General features: G+C 36.0%; 1 protein-coding gene across 5 annotated transcripts in view; it reads right to left on the reverse strand.

The window, feature by feature from the left end:
- THEMIS (thymocyte selection associated) overlaps positions 1 to 19598 on the reverse strand; it is a 206592-nt gene that overhangs the window by 39627 nt on the left and 147367 nt on the right. For 3 of the 5 annotated variants that reach the window (XM_029223750.1, XM_029223748.1, XM_029223749.1), the window contains one exon: positions 5741 to 6179. In XM_029223750.1, coding sequence (XP_029079583.1) covers positions 6148 to 6179 — 32 coding nt within the window. In that variant the 3' untranslated portion in view covers positions 5741 to 6147. Of the gene's footprint in view, positions 1 to 2323; positions 3636 to 5740; positions 6180 to 19598 lie in introns of those variants that run through there. The other 2 variants (XR_003793697.1, XR_003793696.1) reach the window with 2 other exon arrangements.

Below are 19598 nucleotides of genomic sequence, written 5' to 3' on the forward strand. Positions count from 1 at the left end.
GATAGGTCTATGAATCAGAACAGGAGCTTGTAGGAGAGAAGCACCACAATCTAATTGTTCATTCTTTCTTGTTGCTGTTGCCATGTTGTAACTGGGTATTTGTGGCCCCAGCTGCTGCTAATAGTGAGGTATTCTTGCAAATAAAATTAAAATTAACAAGTTTACATGCATAGTTTACTTCATACAAATTGATGAATAGTGTTCCCTAGACTATCAAGTTTCAGAAGCAAAAGAGCCATTAGTTTGGCAATTTGGACCCTTCACTCTGTGAAGTACTGTTAAGCTTGCTCAGAGGTTGGAATGCTACAGTATCCTAGTAATGTTGCCTGGCATTTCCCGTGATGAACTATCTGCTCTAGGCTGTAGCTCTTTGTAACTACTTTAACAGAAGAAATGCAAAGAGAAGAAAATAGGGGTGCTGTTGTTAAATACTCTGACATGAAATCAGGAACTGACCTAAAATCTAATATAGCCTAAGCAGTATTGATTTCAATGGCAAAATCATAATCAAGCAGACAAAATATTTTTATTGTTAAAATGGAAATGAGTCTATGGGAAATAACATGTACATTAATACCCAAACTTAATAGTTCAACCAACATCAATGCAATATTTTCTATGTCTGAAATATTTTCTCAAAACAAAGATCAAGATTATGGATTGGGACAATTACTGCTTCATGTGTTGTAAAATTTCATTTTAAAAATAATAACTTTTAAATAATAAATAATTGTCTTATTATCATTTAATTTTTAATGATTTTAAGATTTATTTTGTTAATATTCCCTTCTTTAAATGTTTTATAATATCAAATACCTACTTCAGGTAAACAACATTTTTACATCTTATCACAATTTATTATTTCTTAAGAGAAAAACATGCATTTATTACCATATTTTATTTCTTAACTGAAAACCTCTGACACTAAAATTCTGCCGCACAAAACGATCCACTGTTTACTATTATGGGCACTCATTATTATTTTAAAAAACATAAATAAATCATTATTTTAAAATATAAGAAAAACCTACAATTTGGAGAATTCCCCAGTTTCCAATGAATTCTAATTACCTATTCTCAAATCCCCAGTATTAATATCTATAGGGAATTTGAAAAGACCCTGTTAGCAGTTTTATTTAATTCCCACTCTAACAGTCCTGATTACAGATTTATTTAAAATCTACCTTTACCTCTAATTTCCACAGCTTGGGGTATGAGCCCTGGAATTAGATTGTTCCTGCCTACCAAGTTGTCCAGGATTTTATAAACCCATGTCCAAAATTTCACTTCTCCATGACTTTGTTGTGAGAATGCAAAGTAGTAGTATTTTGAGTACATCTTTCTATACATATACCAAAATGAAATAATTAACTCATTCATACACAAACCATGACAACAAAAACCACCAAAAGTCATATGAAACAAAATATATGGGCAAATTCCCACTCTCCTAAGGGAAACCCTGATAAAGCTAATTTACATTTTAGACTTTTAGTATCTAAATGAGAAATATATATGGATACCTTTTATCTTTTAACACTTCTAATATATAATCCAGTAATCCAGATAAGGTTATTATCAGGCAATTATTTCCATGTAATGAGAAGAGAGAAATGATATAGCTTTTCTCCTCCAATAGCATACTATTGAGACAGAGGGAAGGGGGCAGGGCACAACCCTTAAAGAATGACACAGCCATTGAGAAAAAAATATGACAAAAACTGGTTAGAACCTGTTAGGCCTAAGATGGTGGAAGATTTGACTTCCAGTAGACCTTGAGAGCCTTATTATATGCTTAATGTAATAAGCATATGTAATATGCATATGCTAAATGACACACCCACAGGTGCCATGACAGTTCCTCCTCCTGGCATTACCAACCCAAGTGCAAACAACACACTTCCTTCCATTAACATAAAGGAGTGTTGCCAGCTCTTAAACTTAATATAAAAGAAATCATGCAGCATATACTATTTCTGTGTCTGAATTCTATCATTCAGTGTTATGGCTTTGAAATATATTCACATTGTTGCATGTATCATCACACTCATGTTGCTGTAGCTTTTTCCACAATCTAGTTGTCTATTCTATGGCTCACTGGCATGGATTATGCCCAGTTTGTATAAGGCTGCTACAAACATCTTTGTACATGTCCTATTCGTAGGTTAATGCACTCAGTTTTGTTTCATTTACACGTAGGAGTGGAAATTCTGAGTCATAGAGCAGTTATTTGTTTGGCTTTGGTAGATACTGTAGTTTTCCAAAGTAGATGTATCAGTTTAAACTCCCACCAGCGATATGTGTGAGTTCTGATTGCTCCACACTTTCTTCAAAACTTGTTCTTGTCATTTAAAAAAAAAACTTAGCCATCTGGTGGATTTGTAATGTTATATGTCATCATGGCTCTAATTTGCATTTTCCTAAAGATTGCTGTGATTTTGAGCACATTTACATATGCTCATTATCCATTTGGATATCTTTGTTTATGAAATGCCTGCTTAAGCCCTCTATCCTTTCTTAAAATTAGGTCGTCTGCATTTTACTTAATAATTTGTAGGAGTTATTTATATATTCTGGATATAATTCTTTTGTTGGATGTGTATACAGCAAGTACAGTTTCCCATTCTTTGAATTCTCTTTTAACGTACCATTCTTTCTTGATTCGCAGATCCTTATTTCTGGATTTATTTTCTTTCTTAGAGTACATCCTTTATACAGTCTTGTGCTGATAATTCAATTGATTGTAAGTCCTCTCTGTTTTTGTTAACCTGTAAAGGTCTTTTATTCTTATTTTTAAAAATTATGTTGTTTCACAGTTCTTAAGAGTGTTTTCCCCAGTGCCCTGGCTTCTGGCTTCTGTCTTGGCCTTGGTAAAGTTTACTGTTGCCCCAGTTGATGTCCCAGCCTTATCTCTGTAGACATCTTCTCAAATTTCACTATTATATGATGTGTTGGGAAATTAGCTTTTATCCTTCTTGAGATATTCTGTATTTTTTAAATCTGAGAAATTGGTATCATTTATTAATTCTAGAAAGTTCTCTGGTATCATCTCTTTGAATATTGCCTCACCTCAGCCTTGCACCAGTCTCCCAATTTCTCTTGCTCTAACTCTAATTAAATAAATATTATGCCTTCTTAAACTGATCTGAATGTCTTTTAACATCTCTTTTATACTTCCTATCATCTTTTTTTGCTGCATTCTGGGTGGTGACTTAAGAACTACTATCCCCACAATTTTTTCTTCTGTTGTGCTTAAACATTTTAAAATTATTACTTCTTTTCTAATATTTTTATGTTTGTTTTGTATTCTTACAAGGACAAGACCATTAGAATAAGTTTCCGTTTCAGATTGTCAATCAATATACAAGACACATTAGGCTTACCCAGTACCAAGTTTGCTTACCTTAGTAAAGAGTAAAAAGTAGGAAGAACCAGGTGGGGTTGGGGTCCCAGTTTGAGGTAGTGTGGTCAGGGCAGGTATTTGTATGAAACCTGAATGAAGTGAGGGACTGACCTGTGTAGATATTTGAGCAAAAAGCTTTTCCTGGTGGAGAGAAACCAAGGCAAAGGCCTGGAGGCAAGACCGTCCTGTCCTGTCTGATGAACAGTGAGGAGGCCAGCACGACTTTCGCACGCTGAGAAAGGGGATAAGAAGTCAGAGAAGTAACATGAACAGATCCTGTAGGGCTTTGTAGATCACGTTAGGAATTTTGGCTTTTACTCTGAGTGAGATGGGAAGCAACTGTGGTGTGAAATAATATACGTTTTAATGGATCTTTCTGACTGACTACTGTGTTAAAAATAAACTGATTGGTAGCAAGAGCAGGAATGGGGAGAATGGTTACAGGGTTACTGCAGAAACCCAAGAAGAGATGATTGAACTTGGGTCACACTGGTAGCCCGGTAGGAAGCAGTAACAAGTGGTAAAACTGTGCAAATATTTTGATGGTAAAATCAAAAGAGTACTTTCATTCTGTTAGACTCAGTTTCTAGTATTCCAGCCTATCAGGATATATTCAGATCCTAATTCTGACTATTCCTTCCCAGGAATTTTACATACCTTTTTCCCTTTAGAAGTAACTTGTAACTTAAGACTTTGGATAAACATCCAGAAATTTCATTAATGTTGACTTTGATCTTAAAACAAAACCTTTTTATATTAACGTCTTGGTTTATAAGAGCCAAACACACCTCAAAGAACACTCCTTTCTTCATTTCTCACTCCCTTTCCATCCCCTTCCCAAAACTGTTTGACTCAGTTAGGAAGAGGGCAGCATTGATCATTGGAGGTCTTGGCATCTAGCTATGCAGCCCCATCATCCTGTGAAATCTGGTCATTGTGCTCAGCACTGTAGGTCCCTGGCTGCAGGGAACAGCGTGAGGAGGTAAAGAGGCCTCTTCTCCTGGCTTCTTTAACACAGGTAGCCTCTTCCTTAATAGTTAAGAATTCATTTCAATCCTAGCTAAAGAATATCTTAGCTGTTACCGGAAGATAGTTATTAAACGTGACAGAGAACATACACACATGCAAAAGAAAATTTATTTTCAACCTCCCAAAATCTTCCATGGATGAACATGAAGTTTATTACACCTTTCAAATTCAAGAGAGCTGGAAGCACAGTACATAAAAGGAATTACATTGTTAGAAATGTTATATATAATTTCCACTAGAAAGCTCTGGATGATCTACGACCAAACTAAGACATACATTCTCTAGATTTTCTAATCAAAGAACTGTACCTACTAAAAGCACAGATTTAATTGTTCTCATATACCAAATAAAAATACTAGCCTTTCATTATTATTTGAAAAATAACAAACTGGCCAATGAGTTCTATGAGTTTGCCAACGTTGTTGAGAAAGGATTCTCAGTGGACTTCAATAATCAAATATGGGGACATAAACTTTTAAAAGTTCTTGTTCTTATGGGCACAAATAAGCAAAATAGATAAAAGTTAAACCATCTCAGAAAATTTTAGAAATCATAAATAACAATATATTACCACATCAAATCCCTAAATAATCCTTAGTGTATTGGAAATCAGGGTTCATTTCCACTGAAAAAGGAAGAAAAAAAAGATACAAAAAGTAAGCTAAATCAGAAATATAAACATTGTATGAAAGATTTCTAACTGTAATATTTTTCTGTTGAAAAGTTTTTCATGATTTGTTATCTTCAGAAACTCTTTAGTACTAAACCAATGAATAATTTCTATACATAATGTAAAATAATTATGAGATATGAGATTACGTAAATTTTTGTATAGAGTACAACCTGTGAACCAAGTCCAAAGTTGGCAATTAAATTCCTGTATAATTCTCTGTCTCTTCATTTTGTTAGAGGCAAAATAATGTTGTACCTGTACACTTAATACATAAATAATAAATAAATGAAATGGCTTTCCTACTATCCTAATAAACATTTATCTAAAGAGTTATCTAGTGTACAGTACATAAAATAATAAGGCATATTATCAGATCTTCGGTGATATTGCAGTAATGAACTCTGGTTATTAGGAGACACGGGAGAAAGTAATGGAAAATTCCTGTAACTAACAATGGCTTTGGCTGTCAAGTCTCAAACACACTTACCATGTATTTCTAAAACAAAATGAAAATGTGAAGTCAAACTCATTTCCACAGCTCCAAGGGAATCAGATAAGAAACCTGATTATTTTAGATCATTCTCAGATCTAATTTTTTTTTGTTATTTTTAACAGTAACGATGGTAACACTAAAAAGAGGTAAAACAAATTGAGAAAAATGAAAATATTTGGTGAGCTTTTATTTTCAACTGGTTTTACTCGGAAACTAAAATACAAAATTAATTTCCAATTGCTTAATTGTCAGCAGTGGGAATGAGAACCACAAAAAGTGTGCACATTAAATAAACATGTCCTAAGTAACAATAAAACAATGCACATAGATTTTGGCACAGCAGAATAGACTATGTGAATTCCATATCACAGGTTGCTCTTTAAGTTTTACCTGTTAAAACTTTTAAGGTTGTTTTTTCCTTTGCAGTGGCCAGTCAAGTTTCTTCTGGGGTCCACTGGGGAATAGCTGTTTTTTCAGCTAGAAGGCTAGGCTTGCTTTTCCATTGTGAACATTTATGTTCACTGCCCAAGTGGCTTCAGTCACATCTCATTATTTTTGACGTTTTTCATTTTTGAAAATTTCTGTAAGAAAAAAAGATTAAGCTGGGTCCATCAGAAATATGCATTAGAAATAGGAAAGACACTACTTGCTTTCAAACACTGTCTGTAGGAAACTCACATGCATATATGGTGTTTTTTGACAACTAATTGAGAACAAAATAAGAAGAGCCAAAAAAACCAAAAAACCAAAAAAACCCCAAGGAACTAATGCAAACCCAAAACAAAGTAGATATTTCTGCGAGATAATACCTTAAATTTATAAAGTGTTTTTCAGTTTACAAAATGCTTTTCTTTACATTTTAGTTTATCCTTATAAAAACTCTATTTTCTAGGTAATGTAAGGTAAAAAAACTGAACTTGAGGTGTAGTTAAGAGACTTGCTGAGCAATCACACAGCTAGTAAGAGGCTGGAGCTTGATTGTGTTCTAAAAAATGTCTGATTGCAGACCCATTACCTCAGCTGTGACACAATGGTATGGAATGAAGCCCAAACCTAGTGGAGTTCTAAAGATGGCAGAGGAGAAAAGGGTACCTATAATGTTAAACTGAAGAAAAGCAACAGGCCTCGAGCATAAGTTGTACGATCTCTAGCTTCTAATGAACATATACACAGATTTGACATTAACACATCATGTCACACTTGTAAGGAAAGCAAGCTACGTTGCAGAGAGGAATTCTGTCTGTGTTCAGGGAAGACAGACATTTCTTTCCATTATGGCTTTGTGGAGCATGGGTGGTTTAAGAAAAGAACTCTAATAGCATGAACTATAATGGTCAAGAGGTACAGAAGACTGATCATTTCTTTCACTCGCCCACACCTCATTGTACTAGTGATATGTTAAGTGCTAGCCACGTGGACCTGGAGAGGAGCCCTCTGAGGCTCACACCCTTGAGCGCTCATTAGCCTATGACTTCCTCCCTGCCTCCCTCCCTTCTCCTCTTCTTCCTTCCTTTCTTCCTCCCTTCCTCTCTCTTTTCCTCCCTCTTCCTCTTCTTCCCTTCCTTCCTTCCTTTTCTACTAGACACTGGCTCTATATAACCTTAAGGAAGTTAACTAACTTTTACGTACCTTATTTCCTCATCTTTGAAAACAAGAGGGGGGAAGGGATAATAATGCTTATTTTATAGGGTTATGACAAAGATTAAATGAGTCAATAAATGTCAAGAGTTTTATATTTTACAATAAAGAGGTTTACTGTCGCACCAACTGTTAGCTATTTTTACTATATGTGTGAAATATAAAGACAAAATATACAGTTTCGTGACCTCTGAGGAGCTCATAGAATAACTGGAGAAGAAAGGGGATGTCAAAGCAGAAAGAAGTAGAACTTCTCAGCACATCATGTTAATTCCCCTAAACAGCCTGAATTTACTTTCCTCTGTTAACATCTCCCCTCAGTGCTAAGTGGTGCTGGGGGCTGGGAGGTGGGGTCCAATGAGAGGAAGATCGCCTGGATCCCATGCTTTCCTTGATTTCATTCTCTCTCCTCATCATCCACTATCCCCAACTGCTGCCTTTAGATTTTCAGGTCTTTCTTTTATCACAAACAGCAATAAAACTACACACTGTAGAATGTATATTACAGCTGAAAGAACGCAGGATTTTTAGGCAGTATGCCCAGATTTAATTCCCACTTCTACCATTTACTATCTTTGTGCCTTTATCTGCATAAAGGGATAACAACCGAATTTTCCCCTCACAGCGTTGCTTTTCCTGAGGGGAGAGGTGGGGAGGGCAAATGAAATAGATATACTGTAGTACAGAGACACAATCTGAAGAACTCCATCTGACTCCTGATTCTAAGACACACTCGCTGCGCATCTTGAGGAATCTCTGAATTCCATTTTCTTACCAATGAACGAGCTTTGGTAGTAATAACTTAATCACAGAGTTGAGGAAACATCAAATGAAATAAAGGACCTGCAAGTGCTTTGTAAAACGTAAAGTGCAACAGAAATATTACTTGCTATTACTAGCTCATATTCACATAAAACTGTTATAAGCCTGTAGTTTGAAAGTTCAATCTGTCATCTTGACAGTTATTAGTCTCACTCTCCCTTGTCAATAAACTGATTTAAGATAGTACAGGGTTAAGCAGAAAAATGGGAGGTGAGGGAGTAGAATAATTAGATTACCTCAATATAAAATAATAGGATTTAAACAATCTTAGTTTTGGAAGGGACCTTATAAGTTGCCTCTCCCTGCCTGATCTAGCCCAATCTTCCACCCAGGGTAGGGATCCCCTAAATAATGCCTGTGCTTTAGTGGTCAGCAAAGCTGACTTCACATTGCATAGAAACTTTGTTATTTATTGCATTAACTTTCAAGAAATCTCAAAATGTGAAAGAACTGATTTCTCTGACAATTATTTAGGTTTTAAAATTCAAATTGATATAAAGTCCTCAAATCTTTTGGCATTCATCGACCACTCCTTTGGAAATGTCACAAACTTAATTTGGAGGTGATGTTTCTTACTTTGAATTGAATATTGACTGATTACTTTTGAATATTCATAGTTACTTAGATGATCATATTAACTGAGGGACATGGAATCATGTACACTCAGTTCCTGGAGATCAAGCCAAATACTTCAAAGAAGAACAGATAGAGAATGAAGTTTTATTTTGTTTCGTTTTGTTTTTCTCTCTAAAATGTATTCTTTGATAGTAAAAGTGTCCTTCCATAGTCAAAATCTATATCTTTGTAAGAACAGACTACTGTTTAATCCACAAAATTAAGCTTTAAAAATACCATAAAATTAGATGAGTAATTTTTTGAACAAGAGTATTAAGTCAAAGAAAATCTCCGTTTCATCTTATTTTTGAGGAATCCAGTTCAGCTACATCTAAAAATGCTTTACATTCTCTTATAAAGCTGGTGTTTCCTAAACAGTTACTTGAACCAAGGCTAGTCACACCCTACATTTTCCCTTTTGGGAACTTTGAGTGCCACTGTCCTCAAATTGCTCAACCTGATGGTGAACAGTAAAACTTGCAGTAAGCACATCTACCTGCTTTAGGAAGCAGCTTGTTTGTGAAACTTCCTGAAATCTCTTCCAAACATTTTCAACTGAATTTTCATCCATGTACCCATTTTAATATTTGTACCCATCCTCTACTTTCTTTCCTTTAGCATCTTTTGTAACTAAGTTATTGGTTGAGATTGAAAAAACAAATGATACAAGTTAATAGCTGCTTTATTCTTCTTCTCATCTGTGGTGGTTACAAGATATTACATCATTTTTCAAAGATGACTCGTATATTTATACCCCTGGCAACTGTTTTTGCATGTTTGATAAGTGTCATACATTATCTGTCTAGTACAGAATGGGAGTTTGGGGTTCATTTCGCTATTCAAGAAATATTTATTGAGAACCCACAGTAAGCCAGGAACTCTTTTAAATCTAAAGATAGAGCAAATGGATAAAAATTCCTGTCCTCATGGTGCCCTCATGTGGGGAAAGTGGCTCACAATCAAAATAAAGAAGCAAAGTGTGTAGCATGTTAGCTGGCATAAGGGAGATTCGTAGTCCCAGATAAAGAGATTACAATTTTAAATAAGGTGTGTATGGAAGGAATCACCGAGAAGGTAATGGCTAAGGAAAGACCTAAATGAGACAAAGATAAAAGCCATGTAGATCTCTGGGGGGAAGACTATACCACTTAGAGAAAATAGCCTGTGTTGGTGTTGAAGATGGAGCACCCCTAGCGTTTCTGAGGAACAGTGGGAAGCCAATGTAGCTAGAATAGAGAGAAAAGAGAAGTAGAGAGACCACTGGAGGACTTTGAAGAAAAGAGTTACATGACATGACTAAGGTTTTACCACATTCACTCTGGCTGTCATGTTGAGAATGGACAATATTGAGGCAAGGGCAGAAGAAGATTGACTGGTTAGGAAGCCAATAACAAGAATCCAGATGAAAAATGATGATGGCTTGGACTAGGTTGATAGCAGTGAACAAGGTAAAAAATAGACAAATTCTAGATACTGTTTGAGGATAAAGCCAATAGGGTTTGCTGATGGAGTGGGTGTGATGAAGAGAAGGGGAGAAGAAGAGACAGGTTGTTCACAATTCTTCTACTGCATTACCTTTCAAAGTGTCGTCAAAGATCCCTGTATCACAATCACCCAAAAAACACGTTGAAAGCAATTCCTAGTTCCTTTCTCAGAACTTCTGAATCAGATTCTCTAGAGCAGAGGTTAGCAAACTTGTCCTCTAGAGGGCCAGACAGTAAAAATTTTAGACTTTGCATATGGTCTCTGTCAAAACTACTCACTTCTGCTGATACAGCACACAAGCGGCCACAGGCAATGTGTAAATGAATAAGCATAGCTGTGGTCCAATCAAACTTTATATAAACATTGAAATTTGAATTTCAAATAATTTTCATGTGTCAGGAAATATTCTTTTCTTTTTCAACTTTAAAAAAAAACACAAATATTTTTAGCTTGGGGGCAGTACAATAACAGGCAATGGGACAGATTTGACCCACCACCAGAGGTTGCCAACCCCACTCTAGAGAGCACATCCCAAGAATATGTATTTTTAACATACTCATTAAGTGAATTTTTATGCGCAAGAACTTAGAGACTCACTGAGATAAATTTTGAAAGTCATCAGTTCCTTTTTGCTTTGCTTAATTCATTGATCAAAATAAAGATGGGTCTCAAGAATGAAGTAAGAACCAGAATTGACTGAAATAATGGATTAAAAAAAAGACTGTCACTTGCCAATAAGAAAAAAGTTTAGGAAAAAAAAGGAAAGGAAATTTAAAACGATAACATTGAAGTTATTAATAAGGAAAATTTGGAAATTGGGGAGAGGCTCAAGAACTTATTATTTATAGGAAAACTCTACAGTTTCAAAAAATGCGTTTACCATTAAAAAGGATCAATCAATGATTTGCACGTGACTCCATAAATGTGAAAGGCAGAGGTCACCATATCGATCCAATCCCTTGTTCTACCCAAGTTAAGATACTGTCACTGGTCTTAAGAAAAATATTATTTTGCCATGTGAAAGAATAGTACCTATCGTAATTTGCACTCCATGCACAGAGCTCCTGTCTCCTGTAGGAGCCCTGTATCAGGTCTCAGTTGTTATGGGTTTACACCATGACATCTCTTTTTCTGTTTTATCATCTAATGCTTCAATTGCTTTTCTTTCTAGTATTGCACACAAATCATAAAATCACATGGGAGAAATAAGAAAAAAGATATTTACTTAAACAGACTTGTTAATCATAATCATACTACTGAAATAATGATCATTCTGGGCTTAAAACAATTGATTTTGTTTCTTCATTTGGTATCTCTCAACTTTATCTCTACTTTGCTGCCACAATCTTTGCTGACGATCTTCTTTGTCTCAAGATTTAACTCACCAAAGTTTTATTTCTGAGACTGAATCAAACAGAAATTGACAATTTTTATTTTAGAGAATGCTTTTGAAGTTTTTAAAGAACTTATTGGTGAAAAAAATAATTTCATAAGTATCTAGCGAGCATTATGAAAAAAATGAGTAGTAATGAGAAGAGAAAGGAAATGAAGAGTAAGACTTCAACTAGGCTATCTCAGTAAGGTGTCTTGGTCTCATATGCCTAACTCCTAAAGCTGAAAGATATATTTCTTCAAATTTCTAATAGATTCCTTTATAAACTAATATGAGACATGGTTAATATTATGCCACAGCAATCAATATGCAGTAGGTGCTAAATGAAGGCTATAATAATAAGAAGAATAATTTTCTAGTGTCTACACTGTGCCAGTCTCATTATAGAATTTCATGTGAGGCAGGTATTTTTATCTTTATTTTACAGATAAAGAAACAAAATCCCAAAGAAATTCAACATTCTTTGACTTAGAGTTTGGTCTTGGGTCTGTCTGGTGGCAAAGCCTGCACATTTCCTCTATACCCCACCATCTCGCCGAATGTTTCCCTAGGGGATAATGTTCCTGTCCAGCCACAGACTGAGGAAAGAACGAAGTGGAAAGAAAAGAAAAGAAAAAGGTTGCATTGCCTGGAGAGTTGTTTTTCCCTTTCAATGTGGTATATTGTTTTGCTTTATAATTAACATTCTGCTGATGAGATCTCCCATTGGTGAAGGCTGACGAGTCAGATTTTCCAAGAAAAGCAAGCACTGCAGGAAATAAATTAATCTCTAGGGAAGATGAGGGTCAAGGCTGTCAGTACTCACACAACTGCCTAATAGGAAATGATATTTCAGAATTGTTCAAAGAATGAAATGACTGCGGTTCTTCTTCCAGCATATTCTTAAACATTTAAGCCTTCCAAAAGGAGGGAAATAGGTTGCTATAAAATGAAGAACAATCTTATAACGTTTTACTTTAGGCTGTCAGTATTTCTAAACTGAAAACAGTATTCCCTGGAAATGTAAGGGAAATTCTACTGGTGTCATCATTTTGTTTACATTATGAAAAATCTGCATTGATGTTAAGTAGAAGAACAAAAGATATACCAGATTTTAGGATTACCAGTTTGAAAGTATCCAATATCTTAAACAATGATTTATTTAGTCCTTAGGAGTAAAAGTAATTATTGTGCTTAGAATTATACATTATCTAGAATAACAGTGAATTATTGAAGTCCACATTTTTTTAAATTGAGAAACAAGGATACATTTTATTATTTCTAAAGTACCAAACTTTTTTTTTTTTTTTTGCAGTACGCGGGCCTCTCACTGTTGTGGTCTCTCCCGTTGCGGAGCACAGGCTCTGGACGCGCAGGCTCAGCGGCCATGGCTCACGGGCCCAGCTGCTCCGCGGCATGTGGGATCTTCCCGGACCGGGGCACGAACCCGTGTCCCCTGCATCAGCAGGCGGACTCTCAACCACTGCGCCACCAGGGAAGCCCTAAAGTACCAAACTCTTGATAACAGATATTCAGTCATTCAGTCAAGGTCTTTAAAATAGAACATTGTCTAATTCTCAAAATAGTTTTAATAGAGAAGTGCCTTATGCTTTGTTTCCCATCATAAAGGAAAATCTGAGGTTTAAACATTAAGGTTGAGAGTGCCCTTGTCCCTGTGGTGAGCCACAGCCACCCCCTGACTCTGCAGGAGATCCTCCAACACAAGCAGAAAGAGCAATGATCTGATTCAGCTGAGAATCACCAGCAAAAATAGAAGCATTTAGCAGGAGAAGCTATTAAACACTGCCCTAGAGAAGGCACTAGTTAAACTAGCGTTTAAAAGAAGCCTGGGAGAAACCTTCAAGATGGCGGAGGAGTAAGACGTGGAGATCACCTTCCTGCCCACAAACACATCAGAAATACATCTACATGTGGAACAACTCCTACAGAACATGTACTGAACGCTGGCAGAAGACCTCAGACTTCCCAAAAGATATATATATTTTTTCCTTTTTCTCTTTTTGTGTGTATGTGTATGATTCTTTGTGTGATTTTGTCTGTATAGCTTTGCTTTTACCATTTGTCCTAGGGTTCTGTCTGTCCTTTTTTTTTTCAGTACAGTTTTTAGTGCTTGTTATAATTGGTGGATTTGTTTCTGGTTTGGTGGCTCTCTTCTTTCTTTCCTTTTTTAAAAATTACATTTAATTTTTTTATTTTTAATAATTTTTTATTTTAATAACTTTATTTTATTTATTTTCTTTCTTTCTTTCTTTTTTTCTCACTTTTCTTCTGAGCTGTGTGGCTGACAGGGTCTTGATGCTCTGGCCAGGTGTCAGGCCTGTGCCTCTGAGGTGGGAGAGCTGAATTCAGGACACTGGTCCACCAGAGACCTCCCAGATCCACGTAATACCAAACAGCAAAAGCTCTCCCACAGATCTCCAGCTCAGCACTAAGCCCCAGCTCCACTCAACGACCAGCATGCTGGACACCCTATGTCAAAAAACTAGCAAGACAGGAGCACAACCCCGCGCATTAGCAGAGAGGCTGCCTAAAATCATAAAAAGGTCACAGACATCCCAAAACACACCACCGGATGTGGTCCTGCCCACCAGAAAGACAAGATCCAGCCTCATCCATCAGAACACAGGCACTAGTCCCCTCCATCAGGAAGCCTACACAACCCACTGGAACAACCTTAGCCACTGGAGGCAGACACCAAAAACAACGGGAACTATGAACCTGCACCTGCAAAAAGGAGACCCCAAACACAGTAAGTTAAACAAAATGAGAAGACAGAGAAACACACAGCAGATGAAGGAACAAGGGAAAAACCCACCAGACCAAACAAATGAAGACGAAATAGGCAGTCTACCTGAAAAAGAATTCATAGTAATGATAGTAAAGATGATGCAAAATCTTGGAAATAGAATGGAGAAAATACAAGAAATGTTTAACAAGGACCTACAAGAACTAAAGAGCAAACAAACAATGATGAACAACACAATAAATGAACTTAAAAATTCTCTAGAAGGAATCAATAACAGAATAACTGAGGCAGAAAATGGATAAGTGACCTGGAAGATAAAATAGTGGAAATAACTACTACAGAGTAGAGTAAAGAAAAAGGAATGAAAAGAACTGAGAACAGTCTTAGAGACCTCTGGGACAACATTAAAGGAACCAACATTCGAATTATAGGGGTCTCAGAAAAAGAAGAGAAAAAGAAAGGGACTGAGAAAATATTTAAAGAGATTATTTCCTATATTCCTGCCCTAATATAGGAAAGGAAATAGTCAATAAAGTCCAGGAAGGGCAGAGAGTCCCATATAGGATAAATCCAAGGGGAAACATGCCAAGACACATATTAATCAAACTATCAAAAATTAGATACAAAGAAAAAATATTAAAAGCAGCAAGGGAAAAACAACAAATAACATACCAGGGAATCCCCATAAGGTTAACAGCTGATCTTTCAGCAGAAACTCTGCAAGTCAGAAGAGAGGGGCAGAACATATTTAAACTGATGAAAGGGAAAAACCTACAACCAATATAACTCTACCCAGGAAGGATCTCATGCAGATTCAACAGAGAAATTAAAACTTTACAGAAAAGCAAAAGTTAAAAGAATTAAGCACCACCAAACCAGCTTTACAACAAATGCTAAAGGAACTTCTCTGGGCAGGAAACGCAACAGAAGGAAACGACCTACAATAACAAACCCAAAACAAGTAAGAAAATGGTAATAGGAACATACATATCAATAATTACCTTAAATGTAAATGGATTAAATGCTCCAACCAAAAGACATAGACTGGCTGAATGGATACAAAAACAAGAGCTGAATATATGCTGTCTACAAGAGACCCAGTTCAGACCTAGGGACACATACAGACTGAAAGTGAGGGGATGGAAAAAGATATTCCATGCAAATGGAAATCAAAAGAAAGCTGGAGTAGCAATTCTCATATCAGACAAAATAGAGTATAAAATAAAGACTATTACAAGGGACAAAGAAGGACACTGCATAATGATCAAGGGATCAATCCAAGAAGAAGATATAACAATTATAAATATTTATGCACCCAACATAGGAGCACCTCAACACATAAGGCAACGGCTAACAGCCATAAAAGGGGAAATCAACAGTAACAGAATCATAGTAGGGGACTTTAACACCCAATTTCACCAATGGACAAATCATCCAAAATGCAAATAAATAAGGAAACACAAGCTTTAAATGATACATTAAACAAGATGGACTTAATTGATATTTATAGGACATTCCATCCAAAAACAACAGAATACACTCTCTTTTCAAGTGCTCATGGAATATTCTCCAGGATAGATGATATCTTGGGTCACAAATCAAGCCTTGGTAAATTTAAGAATATTGAAATCGTATCAAGTATCTTTTCTGACCACAACACTATGAGACTAGATATCAATTACAGGAAAAAATCTGTAAAAAATACAAACACATGGAGGCTAAATAATACATTACTAAATAACCAAGAGATCACTGAAGAAATCAAAGAGGAAATCAAAAAATACCTAGACACAAATGACAACAAAAACACAATGACCCGAAACCTATGGGAGGCAGCAAAAGCAGTTTTAAGAGGGAAGTTTATAGCAATACAATCGTACCTCAAGAAACAAGAAATTTCTCAAATAAACACCCTAATCTTACACCTAAAACAATCAGAGAAAGAAGGGCAACAACAACAAAAAAAACCCCAAAGTGAGCAGAAGGAAAGAAATCATAAATATCAGATGAGAAATAGATGAAAAAAATGATGGAAACAATAGCAAAGATCAATAAAACTAAAAGCTGGTTCTTTGAGAAGATAAACAAAATTGATAAACCATTAGCCAGACTCATCAAGAAAAAAAGGGAGAAGACTCAGATCAATAGAATTAGAAATGAAAAAGGAAAAGTAACAACTAACACTGCAGAAATACAAAGGATCATGAGAGATTACTACAAGCAATGATATGCCAATAAAATGGACAAACTGGAAGAAATGGACAAATTCTTAGAAATGCACAACCTGCCAAGACTGAATCAGGAAGAAATAGAAAATATGAACAGACCAATCACAAGCACTGAAATTGAAACTGTGATTAAAAATCTTCCAACAAACAAAAGCCCAGGACCAGATGGCTTCACAGGCGAATTCTATCAAACATTTAGAGAAGAACTAACACTGATTCTTCTCAAACTCTTCCAAAATATAGCAGAGGGAGGGACACTCCCAAACTCATTCTACGAGGCCACCATCACCCTGATACCAAAACCAGACAAAGATGTCACAAAAAAAGAAAACTACAGGCCAATATCACTAATGAACATTGATGCAAAAATCCTCAACAAAATACTAGCAAACAGAATCCAACAGCACATTAAAAGGATCATACAACATGATCAAGTGGGGTTTATCCCAGGATGCAAGGATTCTTCAATATACGCAAACCAATCAATGTGGTACACCATATTAACTAACTGAAGAATAAAAACCACAAGATCATCTCAATAGAGGCAGAAAAAGCTTTCAACAAAATTCAACAGTCATTTATGATAAAAAATCCTCCAGAAAGTAGGCATAGAGGGAACTTACCTCAACATAATAAAGGCCATATATGACAAACCCACAGCCAGCATCGTTCTCAATGGTGAAAAACTGAAACCATTTCCTCTAAGATCAGGAACAAGACAAGGTTGCCCACCCTCACCACTCTTATTCAACATAGTTTTGGAAGTTTTAGCCACAGAAATTAGAGAAGAAAAAGAAATAAAAGGAATCCAAATCAGAAAAGTAGAAGTAAAGCTGCCACTGTTTGCAGATGACATGATACTATACATAGAGAATCCTAAAGACACTACCAGAAAACTACTAGAGCTAATCAATGAATTTGGTAAAGTAGCAGGATACATAATTAATGCACAGAAATCTCTTGCATTCCTATATACTAATGAGGAAAAATCTGAAAGAGAAATAAAGGAAACACTCTCATTTACCATTGCAACAAAAAGAATAAAATACCTTTTGTCTACCTAAGGAGACAAAAGACCTGTATGCAGAAAACTGTAAGACACTGATGAAAGAAATTAAAGACCATACAGACAGATGGAGAGATATACCATGTTCTTGGATTGGAAGAATCAACACTGTGAAAATGACTATACTACCCAAAGCAATCTACAGATTCAATGCAATCCCTAGCAAACTACCAATGGCATTTTTCACAGATCTAGAACAAAAAATTTCACAATTTGTATGGAAACACAAAAGACCACGAATAGCCAAAGCAATCTTGAGAAAGAAAAATGGAGCTGGAGGAATCAGGCTCCCAGACTTCAGACTATACTACAAAGCTATGGTAATCAAGACAGTATGGTACTGGCACAAAAACAGAAATATATATCAATGAAAGGATATATAGGATAGGATAGAAAGGATAGAAAGCCCAGAGATAAACCCACGCACATATGGTTACCTTATGTTTGATAAAGGAAGCAAGAATATACAATGGAGAAAAGACAGCCTCTTCCATAAGTGGTGCTGGGGAAACTGGACAGCTACATGTAAAAGTATGAAATTAGAACACTCCCTAACACCATACACAAAAATAAACTCAAAATGGATTAAAGACCTAAATGTAAGACTAGACACTATAAAACTCTTAGAGGAAAACACAGGCAGAACACTCTTTGACATAAATCACAGCAAGATCCTTTGTGACCCACCTCCTAGAGAAAGGGAAATAAAAACAAAAATAAACAAATGGGACCTAATGAAACTTAAAAGCTTTTGCGCAGCAAAGGAAAATATAAATGAGACGAAAAGACAACCCTCAAAACAGGAGAAAATATTTGCAAATGAAGCAACTGACAAAAGATTAATCTCCAAAGTATACACGCAGCTCATGCAGCTCAATATCAGAAAAATAAACAACCCAATCCAAAAATGGGCAGAAGACCTAAATAGACATTTCTCCAAAGAAGGTATAGAGATTGCCAACAAACACATGAAAGGATGCTCAACATCACTAATCATCAGAGAAATGCAAATCAAAACTACAATGAGGTATCACCTCACACCAGTCGGAATGGCCATCATCAAAAAATCTACAAACAATAAACACTGAAGAGGGTGTGGAGAAAAGGGAACACTCTTGCACTGTTGGTGGGAATGTAAATTGATACAGCCACTATGGAGAACATTATGGAGGTTCCTCAATAAACTAAAAATAGAACTACCATATGACCCAGCAATCCCACTACTGGGCATATACTCTGAGAAAACATAATTCAAAAGGAGTCATGTACCACAATGTTCCTTGCAGCTCTATTTACAATAGCCAGGACATGGAAGCAACCTAAGTGTCCATCGACAGATGAATGGATAAAGAAGATGTGACACATATATACAATGGAATATTACTCAGCCATAAAAAGAAATGAAATTGAGTTATATGTAGTGAGGTGGATGGACCTAGAGTCTGTCATACAGAATGAAGTAAGTCAGAAAGAGAAAAACAAATACCGTATGCTAACACATATATATGGAATCTAAAAGAAAAAAATGTTTCTGAAGAACCTAGGGGAAGGACAGGAATAAAGATGCAGATGTACAGAATGGACTTGAGGACACAGGGAGGGGAAAGGGGAAGCTGGGATGAAGTGAGAGATTGGTATGGACTTACATATACTACCAAATGTAAAATAGCTAGTGGGAAGCAGCTGCATAGCACAGGGAGATCAACTCGGTGCTTTGTGACCACCTAGAGAAGTGGGATAGGGAGGGTAGGAGGGAGATGCAAGAGGGTGGAGATATGGGATATATGTATATGTATAGCTGATTCACTTTGTTATAAAGCAGAAACTAACATACCATTGTAAAGCAATTATACTCCAATAAAGATGTTAAAAAATAAAAATAAGATTGAATTAAAGCTCAGTATGAAGACTTCTTTACCTTCCTATAAATGCATTCTTTCTTTCTAGCTTCCATCTTGACCTCGGTGAAGAGCTTTTCCATGGAGCTTGTTTCCTGTTACCTGTTTA

The sequence above is a fragment of the Monodon monoceros genome, unplaced genomic scaffold (genome assembly GCF_005190385.1).
Source record: "Monodon monoceros isolate NGI ecotype Baffin Bay Population unplaced genomic scaffold, NGI_Narwhal_1 Super_Scaffold_15, whole genome shotgun sequence".
Lineage (NCBI taxonomy): Eukaryota > Metazoa > Chordata > Mammalia > Artiodactyla > Monodontidae > Monodon > Monodon monoceros.